The sequence below is a fragment of the Kryptolebias marmoratus genome, linkage group LG14, assembly GCF_001649575.2.
Source record: "Kryptolebias marmoratus isolate JLee-2015 linkage group LG14, ASM164957v2, whole genome shotgun sequence".
NCBI lineage: Eukaryota > Metazoa > Chordata > Actinopteri > Cyprinodontiformes > Rivulidae > Kryptolebias > Kryptolebias marmoratus.
The window spans coordinates 13,895,954-13,913,536 of record NC_051443.1 but is presented as its reverse complement, the minus strand read 5'-3'; the positions used below and the strand labels follow the sequence as shown (position 1 = coordinate 13,913,536).

Here is a 17,583-nt window from a genome sequence, read left to right as displayed (position 1 = left end):
AGATCTGCACTTCAAAATCAGTTTGGGCTGGATGGTGCCACGGGGACGCAGCTGCTGCTCGAATTAAAAACTAAACTAGAGAGTGCATGAGATCTCATCTACGCTGTGATATTTCTTAAAAAAAAAAAAAAGAGAGAGAGAGAAAGTTCAACATTGTTAAATCCTGCAGTGGATACACGCTGGTTTTGCTTGGCTCTTTCCTGAAGTGTAACTATCTTGATTGCCAGCCGCCATGAAGGGCGAGCAAGCGTGTAACTGCCCGCGCCCCTGCGAGTTTGCCTGTTAGCAAAATATCTCATGAACCACTGGACGGATTTTAAGGACACTCTCATAAGCTTTGGATGTACAACTGATTAATTTTTGGAGTCAACCTGATTCAAGATGGCTGCTGCTACCCTTCGCAAACACAAAAGAGGCTTTACCTCAGTTGTGGTAGCTGAGGGTCATTCACATCACATACTCCGAGCACCAACAGATCATGCAAGATCTTTGTTTAAATCCAAGGAATGCTGCCTTAATTTTACTTCGTTTTTGAGTTTCATTTATGTTTAACCATTGCATTAAATCAAAAGATTCTCAAGATCTTCAAATTCAAACTTTTCTTTTTTTTGTTAAAAAATTGTTGTTTTTATATGTTTTTTACATCTGAGAGGTCTTACTAATTCAAATAGCTAAGGGGGGAAATTAAAAATGCACACCAAACTAAAAATTGGGAGGTTAAATGGACTCTGTTTTTTGTTTTTTTTTGAATGAGCTTGACGTCTTCATGCAAACTTTTCCCTTATTCTCCAAACTAGGATCACTCTGACTGCTGTCTACTGCAGGTAAAACACTAACTAGTGATAGGTACTCCACACAATCCCACATAGAACCTGCTGACAAAGAGGTTTGAGGAAACCCTGACTAAATATTAATCCTGTCTGAACGACTCACTGAGAAGTTCATAATGGTGTCAGTGTTTTTACAGCGCACAGTCAAACTTATGTTACGGCATAATCGACGAGAAGATGTAACTATCTAATGAAAGTGGGCACCTCGCTGAGTTCAAACTTGCAGAAAGGGCCACAGAAAATGTGTGACTGCTCTCCTCAGTGGATCAATACCAGTTTAAAATTCAGCACCTGGGAAGTGCTGTGCTCAAAGAATTACATAAGGAAGCAAGCCGAGTTCTTGCAGCTGTCAGCTAATATAATGAAATCTTTCAAATAATGTTAACTCATATGAAAAAGAAATCCTAAATACATCAGCCTGCATTATGCCACTGATCGAGTATTCATATTGCATTTGAGAATCTCCCTAATTCGTCGCTGCAGGCCGTGCTGAGGCTAAATGAGCACATGAATGCCAGAAGTGACTGTCCTCATCTTTAAACCCTCAACCGACACGTCCAGCTTGTAAACACGACTAGACTGTCCCCACCCCATCCCACCCCACCTCACCGCCTCTGTAACCTCTCCAGCCGTCCGCCTCCTGCTGGGAGCTGGCAGTTGGACAGACTGGGTCTTATATACCTCCCCCCAGGGATGAGGAAGAGGGGAATGGGGGGTGGGGGTGGGGGGGTGTTAGCTTTGTGTCTACAATCATGGGACGTTGTGTCGTACCCCCCACATGCAGGAACATGTGCCAGAACGCATGGGCAAGGAGATAATGACAAATAATCTGCGAGGCAAAACAAACGCTACAAAGACAAACAGTGTAGACGATTTTGAACTTAAAATGACTCTTGTTGTAGAAAACTTACAATTTACCAAAACTGTTTACATGGAATTCTGTTATAATAATCCTTTGATGCGAAAAGAATGACACAAAATGGGCCAAACAGTCTTTCTAATTCTACACAGACATGCAACCACGTAAACATACACTAGGAAAAAAAAAAAAAAACTCCTCCTAAGATATCACTCGCCATGCCTGTGGCAAACTTATCCACTTAAGATTTATCCACCAACTCATAGACATTCTGCTAATGAACAGGGGTTAGTAGATTAGATTTGGCCATAAACACACTGAGTCAACAATAGTTTCTATCAGCCCCAACCAGTCCAGCTAATCTGGACTGGTTGGAGCTAAAACTGTGTGTTTCATCAGTGAAAAATCTACATCTTTTATAGCCACATAAGTTGTTAGAGATAAGCTGCAGCAAAGCCAGACAAAGACCAGAACAGACAGGTAGAGAAAATGATTGAGTTACAATAGTCTTGATCTCCACGGTGGCTAATGATGAAAAGGTCAAAATCCAGACGATAGTAACGTCCCACTGTTTTTGTTTTCATAGGCGTTAACATATTTACCTTTCCCATAAAGTCTGAGTATCTCAGGTACAACTCATCCAAAAACACAGTCTATAAAGGTCATTAACACTAGAAAAAACTAAGGACTAGTTAGCACTATTTGTTGTTAGCACTTAGCTGCTTCTAATTTGTATTTCATCTTTTTGTTTTTCATTTTAGCAATGACTTTTTAAACAATTCTATAACTACATATAATTTTTGGTAAGTTAGAAGTCTTATAAATTTTTTATAACCAAATATTTCAATCATTGCTGACATTTTTTTTCCACACTACAGACTACCTTAAATCTTGCTGGGTGCTATTTCATGATTATGTTTGTTTATTTTGTTTATTTTAATTTACATATTTTATACTACACTTTATAAAAGACTCAACATATTTCATTGTAAGCACTTTTGTTTTGCATTTTATTTATTAAATTAAATTAAATTAAATTAAATTAAATTAAATTAAATTAAATTAAATTAAATTAAATTAAATTAAATATGCTTTATTTTCGTATTAGACAAAATAGGCCTTTTTGCATCTTTAAAGGTTTTGGCAGGGCTGGTTTTTTTCATATAATCAGTCAAATTTAAACACACAGCGTGAACCAGCTTCAAAACTTTGAAGTGTTTTGTTTTTCCCTAGAGATCGGTCTCGCAAACATAAGTGAAGTACACGAACAGGCTGGTGAAGTCTGTCACAGTTTTAATGGACTTACTGAATCAGGGTCACCCTGTTTGAAGGAAGTCATGGGTCAAGTAAATAAGACCATAAACACACACGCACGCACACACAACCTGAGCTGCTTTAGTCATCTTAGCAGAGTGAGGATTACACAGACATACAACAGACAGCCCTGAGTTTCCTCTGCATCATACCAAGAAAAAAGGTTCCAGTGAATAAACACATTTTTTTTTATCGATTGCTTCTGTAATTTTCATTTTACGTTTGCTTTTATGTGAAACACTAAGCTGCAGACTGTTTACTGGGTGCTGGTCATGGTCATTGATGAAAAGTAAGGAACATAATATAAAAGTATCCTTGAATGAGCGCTTATTGAGACTAAACTGTAATCATCCAACACCATAGAAGTAAATTTATTGTCACTAAACTGGAATAAGTACCTGGAAATTACGGAAACATATGAGCAGCGTAGCTACACTCTGAACTATGTTGGCTATGCCCACTTCACTGATATTTCTCCCCCTAAAAAGAGCTTTTGTAAATTGCTATTTACCTTGTTTATAAGTTGAAAACCAAATTCTTGAACAGAGCACATAATAGGTGGTGAAAAGTGGGTCTTGTGAATGTAGGACTTTGAGACTGTGTGAGTAAAGCAGGCTTACAGTGATAATCCTCTTCGCAGACACCCATCTGACTAGTAACAGGACGATGCCCAGACAGACTCACACACACACACACATTGAAAATGTTTGTTAGAGGTCTGTTTTGTCTTGTTTATAGAGATACAAGCTGTCGTGAAATAGGCCATCGTGTTTAACCGTGTCGTCAACAAAATCCTCAGATATCAACTTGTAATTTTCCAGTAGGTCTTCCATTTCCTCAGGAGTGGCACGAAATTCTTTTGTCCAAAACGCGGCTTTCCTTTCTCTTATCGGCCATTTAAGTAAAGACGCCCCTCCAGGAAGCCGGACCCTGCTGTTGACTTTATTGGTTCCTGAAATTTGTCATTAGTGCTTCCTGGCTGTGATGTCACGAGCCAGTTAATGGCAGACAGGAAGTGGGACATTCATCCCCGAATAACGCAGGGAAAACAGACAATTTAAAAAAAGCATAATGAGCCTATAGGCTCTGAGTTACGGCTCTGTCACAGTCTGACTCATTTTGTCTTGGAGGAAAAGGCTTTTAAGATCCACAGCGCAACATCAAAGCCCCTCAAAGTTAAACTAATGTTGACTTTGGTTATAAAAAAAAACTAAATTAAAAGGGGTTTTAAAAAAGTGACATCTGGGTTCAATATAATATTCCTAAGGTAAATTATGAACTGAAAAGAGGATTGCTAAAGCTAAATGCATTCACCCACACATAAAGCATTAGACTGGACAAGAAAAATTATTTGTATTTTTTTTTTATTTTGGCATTTCTTTGTTTTGTATTTATATTAAGCAAAGTGCATCTTATTTTCTTTTCTCATCAACACATTGCACAATACATAAATAATGATGCTTATAAAACGTCTTCATATTTACAATTAATAATATATTTATATATATATATATATATATATATATATAACATAAAATACATTTTTTTTGCTTCTTATTTAATTAAATCTCAGTCATTTATTAAACACAGTCGGTCAGAATTTTTAGACTTTCTTCTTTAAATCCTTTTTTTTTTCCATCTGTGTTTGAACCTCTTCCGACAAAAACAGGGAAAGTGGATGAAGTCTTTTTTTGCGAAGAGGTCCGAGTGAGGAGCGAGAAAGGCTGCTGCTACCGGGTGTTAAAGATCACTTCCAACCAGCACGGACAGCTGCTGATGAACTGTCTGGTGTAGCACTGTCCCCAGCCTTTCACAAAGCTTATCTGCACCGTGAAGCCTGTGCGCGGCTGCTGCGTGAATTCGTGGTCGTTCGGCCTCTGCAGGCTGCAGGCCTTGTCATAGTCAAAAGCTTTGATGGAGAATCCGGGGAACACCTTGTGCACCAGCAGCGTGCGCGAGTCCGGGTTGTCCAGTGTGGCCGACTTGATGAAGATGGGGTAGCAGCTTCGGTTATAGACCCACACCCCGTCTGGCTCGCGCGTCAGCTGGATACCGTAGCCGATCTTGGCCCGCACCATCTGCACCAGTTGGGACTTGTTGTCGGAGCAAAGCTGACCCAGGCAGAAGCCGTTCCCTTGAGGTAGATCGTAGAAGATGTCCAGAGAGGGCTCCTGGACTGAGTAGAGGCGTCCGACGCGGGTCTTCTCCTCCCAGTACGCCACCACACACCAATGTGCGCGCTCGCCAGACTCCTGCAACGCCAGAGAATCTGAAGGAGGAAGCAGACAAGAGACAGGGATGCTTAGATCAGAGGAAAAAAGGGAACAATAACGACAATGAAATATTGAACTGAAAGCTGCAGAGATCAAAAGGAAACGAGGAGAGAGAGGAGGGGGAAAAAAGATTTCATGAAAAACTTCTGATCAGATGTCATCTAAATCTTCGCAGCAAAGATGCTTAAACACTGCTACATCTGAGCGACTTTGTTTTTTATCCCTGCTTTGGGAAATTGAGAATTTGCTTTAGTCAAGAGCCAAAACTAAGCTGTCATCCACAGTTTCTGCCATACAGAAAAACCATATTGGAATTCCTGGACTTCAGACAAGAAAATCAACTCGGAGACACTGCCAGGCAAGTTTCCACATGCAGTACAATATTTATCTAAGCATTAAATGCTTATCTTCTGTCTGGCTCGCTGTATTTTTGCAGCGGCGAGGCCAACAATGTACTGACGTCAACCTCCTGTCCTGATTGTCTCTACAGCAACATGCTTCACCTCGCTGGAGGAAATATTAGAATCAATCTTTGACTGACAAAGACGAAGCCAAGATAACCGATGAGGGGCTTTCAAGCTAACAACCAAACCACGTTAACTCTCGAACCCTGGTGTCTGGATCGCTGACGAGCAAGGCCTGAGTCTAAAGTTTCCCCCGAGTGTAAAAAGAAGTGTAGCGTTGGCCATGCTCCAGTTTCCAAACTCCTCCTCCTGCTCTTTTTCCCCCTTCGGAGCGCCTCCCGCGCCGCCACTCTCTCCCTTCATATCTCTATTCCTCAGAAATCTGGCTCCCAGCTACTCCCAGCCAGCAAAGTGGGAGCCAGTCAGGCGCAAGGGAAATCGAGTGAGACAGAGAGGGGGTGGGGTGGGGAGGAGAAGGAATGCTTCTCGCATATTTTGACTGTTACTTTTGCAACTCCACTTCCTCTCCAGATTTTTAAACCCTCTCTTGTGCTTTTGAACGCCACAAGGAAGTCTTAATTTACTGCCAGACTGATTCAGCCCAAATGAGTGACGCAAAGGCTGAGAGCTCCAGCAAAGTGGAGATCAGAGCGCCTTTCAGAGGCATCTCAATTGCACTATTGCTTCCCATTCGAGCTTCCTTTTCATTTGGCAGTAGCTGTGAATGGAACCGGTAATTTGGAAGGTCCCGACTGAGACAAACTACAACGTTAATGCGGCAAGATCTCTGCCGGCCCAAGTGGACTTAGCCTGGCCTGTCATTAGCCTTCATTAGTCGCAGAGAGGAGAGAGAGAGAGAGAGGAGGGAAAGGGAAGGGGGAAAAAAAACAACATTGGAAGAGAAACGAAGAAGGAAGGGGGTGGCAGCAAAACTGAAAGCATGCCTTCCATAAAACAAGAGGGGCTGTGTTCTTTGAAGTTGGGCTGAGCCGAGCCTCGGGGAGTTTATCGTAAATCCGTCCTCATGGGGTGCGAAGGGAAACTAAGTGCCCAGCTATCTACCTTAGACGAAACGAAGCAAAAAGGAGGATTCATCTTTTCAGATAAGACACAGAAAGTGTCTTTTGTGCCTCCGGAAGATGTCAGACAGTCTCCAAACCTGGTGTGTTTTACACGTTACAGGAAGAGCCAAGGTTGATAAGGACAAGGACACGTGGGGGTGCTGGCAGAGCTCACCTGTGAGGCCCCATGTGTCTGTGTGTGCGTGTGTGTGTTTGTCTGTTGTTGCTGAGAGAGAGACAGAGCTTGGCGTCATAGGTCATTAGAGCGGCTGCCTGTCTGAGCCTGTCATTGCAGCTCGAAAACACTCTGCTATTCAGGCCTACACCAACGGCCCCGTTTCCCCCGCCTCGTGGACTCTCCTCTCAGAAACTCGTGGTGCGAGAAAACCGCACAGAAGAGAGGGAGGGGGTGGGGGTGCAGGATAAAAGCAAAGTGGGGAAAGTTAGACAAGGAAAAAAGCTTGGAAAAAAAAACATGATGGGACAAGAGAAAGAGTGAGTTATTAAAGCTGTGGTGTAAAACATATTAACATCCTTTAGATGAATAAACTCATTAAGGGTCCAGCCTTCAGAGAAACAAGCTGGTACTCGGTCAACATATTGTTTGTGACTTAGACGTTTGAGTTCTTCTCCAGAAAACACTTAGTCCACGCTTTGCATGACGCAACACAACAACAAAGGCTCGTGTGTTTTAATATCCCCGACGCCACGTTTACCTCAGTCGAGCTCCAACGTCTCCTGCAGGTAAACAAACTCGGACTCATTCAGTAAACCGGCGGAGGGAACACGAGACAGCCAGACTCGGTTGGCGGGGTGTTTCCTCGTGAAGAGTGATGTTCGCAGCTTGTTCTGACAGCAGATGAGCTTACACCTCACGAGCAATGCTGCTGAACACACGCTTTTATAAAAAACGCACGCTCCCGTTTCGAGCGGCGCCACATCAGCTCGCCTCGTTCCAAGGACATTTATCTGATTTCTTTTTAACTTTTGTGTTGCAGCCCGACACGATTTCAGGTGCATCCAGTACAGGTTGGAAGTGCGTGTCAGATGTAGTCATCTCTCCTACTACGCCTGTATGTCTGGGCTTTGTCTCCCAATTGAAGCATTAGTCGGTGGAGCTGTCTGCCTCCCCACCTGCTCCTCCGGCCTTTAAGCCCTCTTGTGTCTCGGGCTTCTCCTTGCTGGAGATAAGCTGGCAGCCCGCGGCCATCTGTCACCCTAACCTTTTCGGTTCTGCTCCTGTCAGTTGTGTACTGCTGGTCTGCCCTATTCTGGGTTTGTCCCATGGGGTCCCCACACGCAACCCCCACCATTTAACATAAAGACTTTCCCCGCTGGTTCGCCTCAAAAAAAGACCCTCATGAGGGCTAAAATGTTGAGTCTATCATATGAGGATGAGGGGTATTTAAGGCTGTTTTTGCAATGTATAAAACCACGAGAAGCAGAAGCTAAAATAGATGCTAGCTGTTAACAACAACACACAGTAGAAGGAAAAAAAAGAGCATAGTCCTCGTTTTTTATTGGAAACCTCATATGTTGCAACAATGCTGAATTTTTAACACAATTAGACCGAGCGTGACGGGGTGAGCAGCTTTAAAGAGCAGACGCCACGCTGAAGCAAGGCAGGACAGCTGAGGAGGAAGGGCAGGGAGGTGCTAGACTTCTCTTAGGGCCACAAACACAGTCTGGAAAGGTTAATCATTACCTTTGTCTGACTCCACACACACACACACACACACACACACACACACACACAGACACACACAACAGGCTGCTGCTATTCATAGAAGTCAGCAGATTCGACACCGTCACACACTCAATTCTCAACCTTCAGTTCTGAATACTTTCAACATCGGTAAATAGCGAGGAGGCTCCTGAGAACTGTCTGGCATCGATCCCCGAGAGTCGCCTCGGTGTGTTTTTTGTGCCTCTCTGGGCTCAAGGCGCGTAATGGCCCCTGTCATCAGACGGGCACAGCCGATGAAAACAGGAATGAGGAAGACAAGAAGCGAACTGCTCGAGGAGGAAGGGGGGAGAAGAAGGGCTCTTCACGGTGCCTTATTTTCTAAGTCAACACCCTCTCTCGAGCCGGGGAAAGTCTATTCCAAAGGTCAAGGGTCACCCTGGAGGCATTCCTTTTGTTCTCTCTGCCGTGCCGTATGTTTTCAACCCTGGATGGATGTGTGTGTGCTTTTATCTTTAGTCAAAAAGCCCAGTTATTTCTCCACTTTTCTACACATAATAATATATCTCATCGATCCTCCTTTTTTGATTTTAGAGTCAGGACAAACAGAGAGGAAGAGGAAGAATCATATTTGTCTCACATCAATGCAACGCCACAACCTTGCAAGTTTAAGAGGTAAACTATCCAAAATCTGCTTTGTTGCGTTAGTGCTGAAAAAGAAATAGAATGATTCTGTCAACTTTTGGCTGTGATGAGTTATCTTCTTCTGTAGAGCAACCAAACACAGAAATGTCATTGAACAGGTTTAATTGTGGTATTTTTTTTTGGAACAGGTCCTCAGCGTCTGAAGAGTGTTTCACTAAAACGGAACCATTCTCATCAAAACTGAGGCTGCAGAAACACTAGTTTTATTCTGTCTCACATCAAGCACCGACGACTCATTTCACCTGAGCAGTGAGCAAAAACAAAAAAAAGCAATGTCTGACAACGCCACTTCTTTCTAATACCACAAACCAAGACATTTCTCAACTTCAAAGATAAAGTCTTCAGCCCTGTCAGGCACCGATTTGAGACATATTTCCACATTTTCACGTATGCTGATGCGCTGCCAGAAACTTGTAATTAGGTGTGACATGCTGCATGCAGACAGTCAAGTTTTAGAATTAGTCACAGAAAAGTAAATGTTAGCACGTTTCATTGTTCAACAAATAGCCTAAAAAGTCCACAAGGATGTGTTAATCTGCTACTGGAGCGCATTATTTAAAGAATAAACATGTGTACTACGTGTTTTTTCAGCAGATAAATGGTCAAGCAGATGACTGTTGTTGGTTTAGCAGCTGAAAGAGAGGACGTGCCGCTTTTGGGTGGCAAGTTACTCAAGCTGTTGAGTCCTTCCCCCATCTCAGGAAACCTAAATAAGCCCTGATGGCAGGAAAACCACATAGGGGAGTGGCATGGTTTCTCTATCTGCAGATCTGACTTTATGCAGAAACACAGATAGAGAGAATGAGTTTCAGACACGCCATCTCTAACGTGAACCATCCGGCCACGACCGAGAGGAGATAAAGAGGAGGAATGGCGCATGTTTTCCTCTGTCTGAGGCCTGATTTTCTCAAGACTACTGCTTCATTTACACAGTGTTACTCAGACACGATGTGCTGCTCGGCTCGAGATAAAACTCAGGAACTTTTCCTAATCAATCGCGCCGAATCTTCCAGTCTTGAGCCACGCTATCACGAAATTCTAGCACAACACTTTCTTGCCGAGGAACACTTTGTTCCCCTTTGTTGCGTCTCCTTCCCAGCTCCTGCTGAGGTTCTTATTCCAGCACTTCATCTAGCTGACCCTTGAATACACACACAAACCACCACTCCCTGCATCCCAGATTTCCCAGGGTGACAGGACAAATAAACACAAGGCCGTTTGAAACAGGGTGCCAGGCCGGCTGGGATGATGTCATCAGATCACTTTAGCAAACACACAAGTCGGAAGATTATCTTGGGAGTTTTTTTGCAGACACACGCACAGACACAGGGCGCTACAGACAGATGGACAGACAAGCTGAATAATCGCTCACATTGTTGTGGCTTAAAGACCGTGGGAACTAAATAAAAACAGGCAAGCAAGTAGCAGTTCTAGTTGTGTGTGGTCTGATAACTGGTTTCATGTCTTCTTATTAGTAATCATTTACCTGCTGAAATCTCTGAGACACATACGCCCGTCCCTTCGCTCGCACAAAAGACAAACTGACTACTTGAACGTGGAGACAGCCGCACTAAACACCAAACTAAAAACCTAACAGAAACACGCACAGGTTTATGGGCACGTCTCCACTTATTCCCCTTTTTTAATCTAACTAAAGAGGGGTTCAGTCCCCCCTTTCTCTTCCCCCCCCCTTCACACATTTTCTCTCAATATTGTTCGTGGCTTCTTCCATCAAGTAATGTCAAAATCCACTTCCACAGAGTGACTCCAAACCAAAACAATGTTCATCTTGTTCTGGGCTTCCCTCCAGCTTTGGCTCCGAACCAAATCTGTTGAGCCGTCCCGTTCACCAGAGCTAAGTCGGGGTGATGCTTCCAACTTGAAATGCAACAAAAAGAAGGCATCGGAAGCGAAGGATCTATACCCAAATATGTGCAGGCAAGGCTCAGTCTCCTCCATCCAGCTCCATCATCTGCTGTCTCTGCGTGCTGTTTTTTCGATTTGCACAGCATAATGACACAGGGTGGGGAACAGAGGGCGGCCAAAACCAAAATTAAGTCCCTTGCCAAGAGGCGGCTTGGCTGCCTCGCAAGGAGAGGAAGTGGGGAGTAATGAGAGATCCTGGCCCAGCACAGAGCGGCCCGGCTCTGCTATGCTCAGCTCGCTGGCGAACACACAGCCTCCAAATTACAGAGAGCAGAGCAGAGCTGCCGGCCATCCCTCCCTCCACCCAAAGCCGCCATCTTCTCTCCCTTCTTCATTCCTTTCTCTTACCGTTCGAGCAGAAACGCTAGGGCACTAAAACGAACGTCTCTTTAAAAGGGTTTGTTTTTCACCTCGTGGAAGCAACACAAAAAATGTTCAGTGTCTTTCCTTTTTGGTGTGTGCGTTTCACACTTGGTGCACCCCCAGTGTTTGTTTTCCGTCAAGATGAGGCCCCGGCTGCCTCCCTGTCCGCTCGCCTTTTCCTCAAAGACATGAGGTCATATCCTGCGCGGCCCTTTCCTGGCCCTTTCCTCTCCGTGCTAACCCAAACAAGGCAGGAATGCCGAAGGAGGCGAGGGAGACTGAGGGTGCTCTGTTTCTGGGCCGAGCTCCTAATTGCCTAGAAGTTAGTTAAGAAAAAATAATAACAATTAAGGCTTGCGTTAAGGTACCGCTTAAAACATAAGAACGAGCCAATTAACAAGTTCTTTCGGGGTCCTTAAGTTTACAGACGAAGAAAAAAAAACCTTCCTGGAAGAGGGGGCGCTTCATTAGGACTGCAGAACTAGGTTGATTTAATGAGCTGAGGTGCCAAGACTAAATTTAATCTTCATCAGAGCCCCTGATGAAGGTTACGCTTCCAGCCCAATTCACCTGATGACTAATTGACTGACTGGAGAGCTGGGTGACTGTCTGTCGAGGTAGGTGACTGGCTGGCAGTATAAGAATACAACTCAGCCTAAATTTAACCTGCAGTAGGAGGAAGCGCCTGTGTGACAATCGGCCGTGCGCCAGGGCTCGCACCGGGTCATTTTATCTGCCTGCCTGTGTGTGTATATATGTCGATGCGTGTGTGTGTGTTCATGTCAGCACAGCCTGACTGGATCCTCTTACACGCAGGCACTCCGGGTCTGCCCCAAATGGCACCAACAGGCATGCCACTGACACATACACAAACCGGTGCAACACATTCAAGCGTCTGGCTCAAACAGGACTCTCCTTTAAAGAAGACTGATACTGGATGTGTTGAATATTGATCCTCGGCGCTAATAATCAGGAAATATACAGCACAAAGCCGGCAGTGACCATCTGTCTGGTCAGGGTTGTGTTTATTTTGGCTGTGATCCGGTCATTCCAGATATTACGCTGTCAAGTTCGGACAATCATATTTAGTCGAACCTCTCGAGCAGCGGATAGTGTTTGACATCTGGATTTATCATATTGAAAAGTATCAAATTCCAAGCCTGACCACAAGCCCAACAAAACAAAAATAACTTGTTCTAATCTCTTTTAACAAAGAAGGATGGGTGGCAACAGGAATACTTCCTAAGCTGCTCATAACTCTGTTATTTAACACTCCACAGATTCATAATCAACAGTGCAGCACCCTCTTAACCCTGACCTGATCTCCATTTCATAATCCCCCCCCTCCTCCTTCTTCCAAGCCTAAACCAAGACTGGTGCCCTGACGCCCGGCTCCAGTCATCCTCTCCTCTCCTCTTCCCCTCTGCTCTGTTCCAAGCTGATGACGTGAGCCGGCGAGGGGAGCTTTGGAGCTGCTAGCCTGGCAGGCAGCCTAGTTTGCATTTGTGCTTGTCGCTGTCACAGTTCGTTTAACTCCTTCCAGCCTGAATGATCTAGGTTTTTTCCAGGATGTGTAAACAGGGAAGAACCTTCACCTCCGCTGCCCTTGCCTGAACAGCGTTTTTAGGTAAATTACCCACTCGTCTTTGAGCTCTTTCTCAAAGACAACAAGCTCTTAATTATTCTCAATCAATGCAAAAAAGAAAAGAAAAAAAAGGCAGCTGCAGAACTCTTGCTGACTTCAAGTCTCAGTGCCTCTCCCCTTAGTGCCTCCCTCTTCTCTGTGAATTTGTCTGAAGAAGAACATAAAAAGGGCAGAGTGAGTGAATTAGAAGGTCAGCAGCGGGCCTCTGGGAGAGCCATGTTTCTTTTGTCAGGGCCCCAGAGGGAGGGAGCAAAGCAGGGAACCAGGGGAGGGGGGGAGAAATGGATTAGCCTTTTTACTCTCTCTCACTCACTCACTCTCTTGGCTTGCCAGAGAAATCATAAGGGCAGAGCACTTTGGCCATCACACCCCAGCCTTTCTCCTGCTCTCACAGAGGAGGCCCATTCACTAAACTGCTGGCTGCCGCTGCCATGTCATCCTCACCAGGAAGGAAAACAGGGGAGGAGGGGGAGGAAAGGAAAGAGGAGGGGTGGCGCGTACACCTTAATGAAGGAGGGGAAAACTGAAGGGGGGGTTGCTGCCTGTTGAGCCTCCACTTCTTGGGTTTCACGGTTTGAACTGTGTCTGAAATGTGTCTTTCGTTAATGCACCCCGGGAGGACTTTTAGTGTCCATCTGATGGTCTGGAGGAGGAAGTGGTGGGGAGGAGAGTGTGATTTTTGGATCTTCTGCTCTTGATCTCTCCCCTCCTAAAATCTACAGACACACAAACAGGCAGGCGAAACCCTCCCACCCCCTACCACCAAACGGAGAAGGAGAAGGGGGGGAATGGGCAGGGAACACCAACTGACATAAAACAGGCTTTAAAGGCCCAATAATGAGAACCATCTGCAGCAAACGAAAGCAGAGAGCAGCACAGAGCCATCGCTCTCTTACGCTCTCAAAACTCATCTTTTTCTGTAGCCTGTGACTGGGCGATGGGTAAAGGACGGCGACACTGCCAAAGGGAGATTAGAGGAGAAATGCTAAGGAAGCCCAAAACATTTCCTGCATCAGAGCTGGAAGAGAAAAAGAAAGAAAGGCGCCTGTGTCTCGCGCTTATCCACACACAGCCCTGAGGAGAGTTCCTCGTCTACAAAGACATTCCCTGTACGCGCAAACACACCGAAACAAACACTCCGTTGAAGCAAGCTGGGGTATTTTTTTTTTGTTGTTGTTTTTTGTTTTTTTCGTTCCCCCCGTGTGCACCGAACATATTCTTCTGCAAACAACAGCCCGGCGTGTTTGTCTTCCATTACAACATCACACAGAAAGCAATGCGAGGGAACGGCGGAGAGAAATAGGAGAAGGGAGCTGCGTTGTTCAAAGAGCCAGGAGGGAAGAATTTATGTGGCTGTGGGAGAACTACATCACTGGCTTTTTTATTACAGAGGGGAAGCAGGGGCCCCCACAATCACTGCCTCATAATCACAAGCATGGAGGGGAGATGTGTGTGTGTGTGTGTGTGTGTGTGTGTGTGTGTGTGTGTGTGTGTGTGTGTTGGGAGGAATGCAAAGGAGGAGGAAAACAGAGGAGGACGATGATAAGGAGAAAGAAGAAAATTGATGAGGAGCATTTACCTGAAAGCCCCACAGGGGCCGAGTAGGTCGTTCCTCCAGTGTCATTGGATGAAGGTCCAGAGTCTGGAGAATCTAAAGGGAAGAAAGACTCAGAATTAGTACCGAGTGTGTTCCTGTGTGTGTGTGTGTGTGTGTGTGTGTGTGTGTGTGTGTGTGTGTGATAGGAGACTAGCAGCTGCGAGGCCGTCAATCACTCGGGTGAAATCAATGCCTAATGAAGACGCTGACGATGAAGCTCACACTCTCTCTCTCTCTCTCGCTCTCACACACACAGAAGACTTACAGAGGAGAGTTTCTTACACCCCCGATAATCTCCCATAATCCACTGCTTTGGAAGGAATGTTAGCCCTGCTTCTCTGCGTGGACGAGCTGCTGGTCTAGAAAAAGCTCGATCCTTTTCTGTTGATGGCCGAGGCGAGAGTTCGGGGTCTGGACCCTTCGATCCCCGCTCAATAACCGAATGCACATCAAATATTTGAAGGCTGACGAACCGTCTGATGATTGTCTTCCTGCTTCTTTTCAAAAACGCGCAACGCTGAGAAGCTCAGAGTAAGGAATAGATGTGTGTGTGTATGGCACTCGTGGTAGACTTGTCTCAGAAAAACAATAACACAAGCTTATTCAAGGCATCAAAAGCTTCTATAAATCCTCTTTACGGCAAACTAGACTGGAAAAACTAGTCATTCCCTCCCCGTCTGCCTCGTTTTTAGGTTGTTTTTTTGTTTTTTTTTACATTTGAATGCTAAACTCCCTTTAAGGCCAGTCGTTTAAACACACCACCTGAATGGAGCTTCAACAGAGGAGCTGTGTGCTGAGTGGAGCAGGCTAACTCCTGGTAGCTTCACGAACAATAAATTCCTTTCGCTAAACGTCAGCACCGACGCCACTACACCTTCAATCCGCCGAGCCCCAGAGCATAGCGTTGACTTGACTGCAGTCTGACTGAGTTATGACACAAAAGCTGGTCGCCCGGAAGTTGCTGAACTGAACATTTTTCTGATTGGAAGCAGCAGCGGATGGTGAAGATGACTCCTGGTTTTTCCAAACCAGCTGAGCGGAGCTGCAGCGACCAGGAAGCAGTGACCAGAGCGCTCAGCCCCCACCCCACCGCCCTGCCCCGTCCGGACGCGGCCGGCGCTCCTGCGGTCGCTCCACCGAGATGCTCCGGCACAACCCAAGCCGTCTTCGCTTTCATTGGCTGCCAGCGCGCCTTGCCCTGGTCTCTCGGGCAGCAGTTCACAGCTGACCACAGGGCTGAAAGAGCGAATGAGCCAAACAGTGTGCGATTTATATTCCCCGGAGCTGAAACAAGGTAAGGTTTTATGTCTGAGCTCCTTTCATACGAGCCGCCACTGCCGGAGCAGGACAGGCGCCCTGACACATCTAACCCCACTTCCTGCTCACCGGAATCATAAAAAGCAGCATCGTTAAAAAAAAAAAAAAACACCCTGCGTGGATATTTTTGACGGCCGATTGCCTTGTTAAAGTTATCATGCGGATTTTCTGAATGCCGTGACAAATAAAACACATCCTGCTGTGCAGCAAATAATTTAAAAAAGTGTCGAAAACTGGAATAACGTCCCGTAATGAAAAGGAGCTGATGACTGATGGCTTCCTGAGGCTGTGGGGGGAAAAACCCGTCTTTCTGCGCGATAATCTGATCTGTCCTGTGTGCATAGGAGTGTGCGTGCCCTCCAGCCTGCTCCATTGTCCCAATTAATACGTCTTTCACCTTTCTTGGACTACAGAGAGAAACACAACCAGACAGACAAACAGGGTCTCCTTTGATAAAGCCAAACTGCACCTGCACCGACTCCATTTAACCAAAGGATGAAGGTGAGCGAGACTTGAAATACTGGAAACAGAGATTAGTTTCAGTTTTAAACACACTGCCAGAGACTTTTCTACCCTCTTTAGTCTCCATTTAAGCCCCACAGAGTCGCGCTGATTCAAGTTCAGTCAGTTTGCTCTGGGAGAGGAAACAGGGTGGTTGTATAATCATTTCCTTTGTCTGCATCCAGCGTGCATTTCCTATTTACCTTCTTGTTTCCTTTCATGGCTGGAAACTCTCCAGCTGAACCCGATACAGAGACACTACACCAGCCCTACAGCTGCTCCCATCGAATCATCAGCACGCAGACGAGCGCAAAGAGAGCATCAATGCCAACGTTTCAGAGCAGTTCTGCTGGCGTTTGAAGTTTTCGGGAGCCGCTTTTCAAGTGCGGCAATATCACCAGAGCCGGGTAAATAGAGATGACAAAAGACAGAAGTGGGGCTTTGAATCACCACAGCTGCGGCTGCAACGACTTCCTATTGTTTCCACTCACTGAAAGCCACTTTCTCCTCGTCGGGCTGGCTGGTCAGGCTCACCGGTGGTCACTGTTTGACTCTGAGCTAGCTCTGCGCTGGCAAGGCGGAAAAATAAAAAGACAACAACAACAAAAAAATAATAATAACGCAAGGAGACTGAGATAGTTACAAACTGAGGAATTTACAGTCCAACCCGTGGTCCCTGAAATCTTTGTCATGCTCTCTATGGTGCTAAGGAAATAAAAAAAACACCCCCACCCCCACCTTTGTTCCTCCTCAGTCAATTTATCACACCTCAAAAATGATTTAACAGATGACACATCCTGATGCCAGTTTCTGGTGAAACAAAAGGGGGAGCATGTGGAGTCTGGTTTAGGTGGAGGGAGAAAACAATTAGGATGAATTTTAAAAATGTTCCTCCCTCAACACACACACACACACACACACACACACACACTTCCTTAAAAGAAGTCCAAACATAAAAGTGGGTCAGCGACACCCCCTCCTGTGCCAAACTCAACCTTAATCTGTAGATCGTTTCAGCTGATAAAGGCTGCCTGGCTCCAGAGACGCTGCTGTCTGACTGTGTCTCTTCACAACAGATAGATGGACTCACAAACAACACCCCCC

At 45.4% G+C, this 17,583-nt stretch overlaps 1 protein-coding gene and 1 long non-coding RNA gene across 2 annotated transcripts in view; one reads left to right on the top strand and one right to left on the bottom strand.

Moving 5' to 3' along the window:
* Nucleotides 1-4,391: 4,391 nt before the first annotated feature.
* The window catches only part of smad7 (SMAD family member 7), a 16,272-nt gene continuing 3,080 nt past the window's right edge, over nucleotides 4,392-17,583 (bottom strand). Inside the window, exons 3-4 of the mRNA XM_017407605.3 lie at nucleotides 14,644-14,715; nucleotides 4,392-5,272 (exon numbers count right to left, since the gene is read on the bottom strand). Of these exons, the coding sequence (XP_017263094.1) occupies nucleotides 4,734-5,272; nucleotides 14,644-14,715 (611 nt within the window). The 3' untranslated portion in view covers nucleotides 4,392-4,733. The remainder of the gene's footprint in view (nucleotides 5,273-14,643; nucleotides 14,716-17,583) is intronic.
* LOC119617667 lies at nucleotides 8,712-10,538 on the top strand. The gene is made up of 3 exons (XR_005234023.1): nucleotides 8,712-8,922; nucleotides 9,020-9,100; nucleotides 9,259-10,538. It is a non-coding gene; the product is annotated as an uncharacterized LOC119617667 (long non-coding RNA).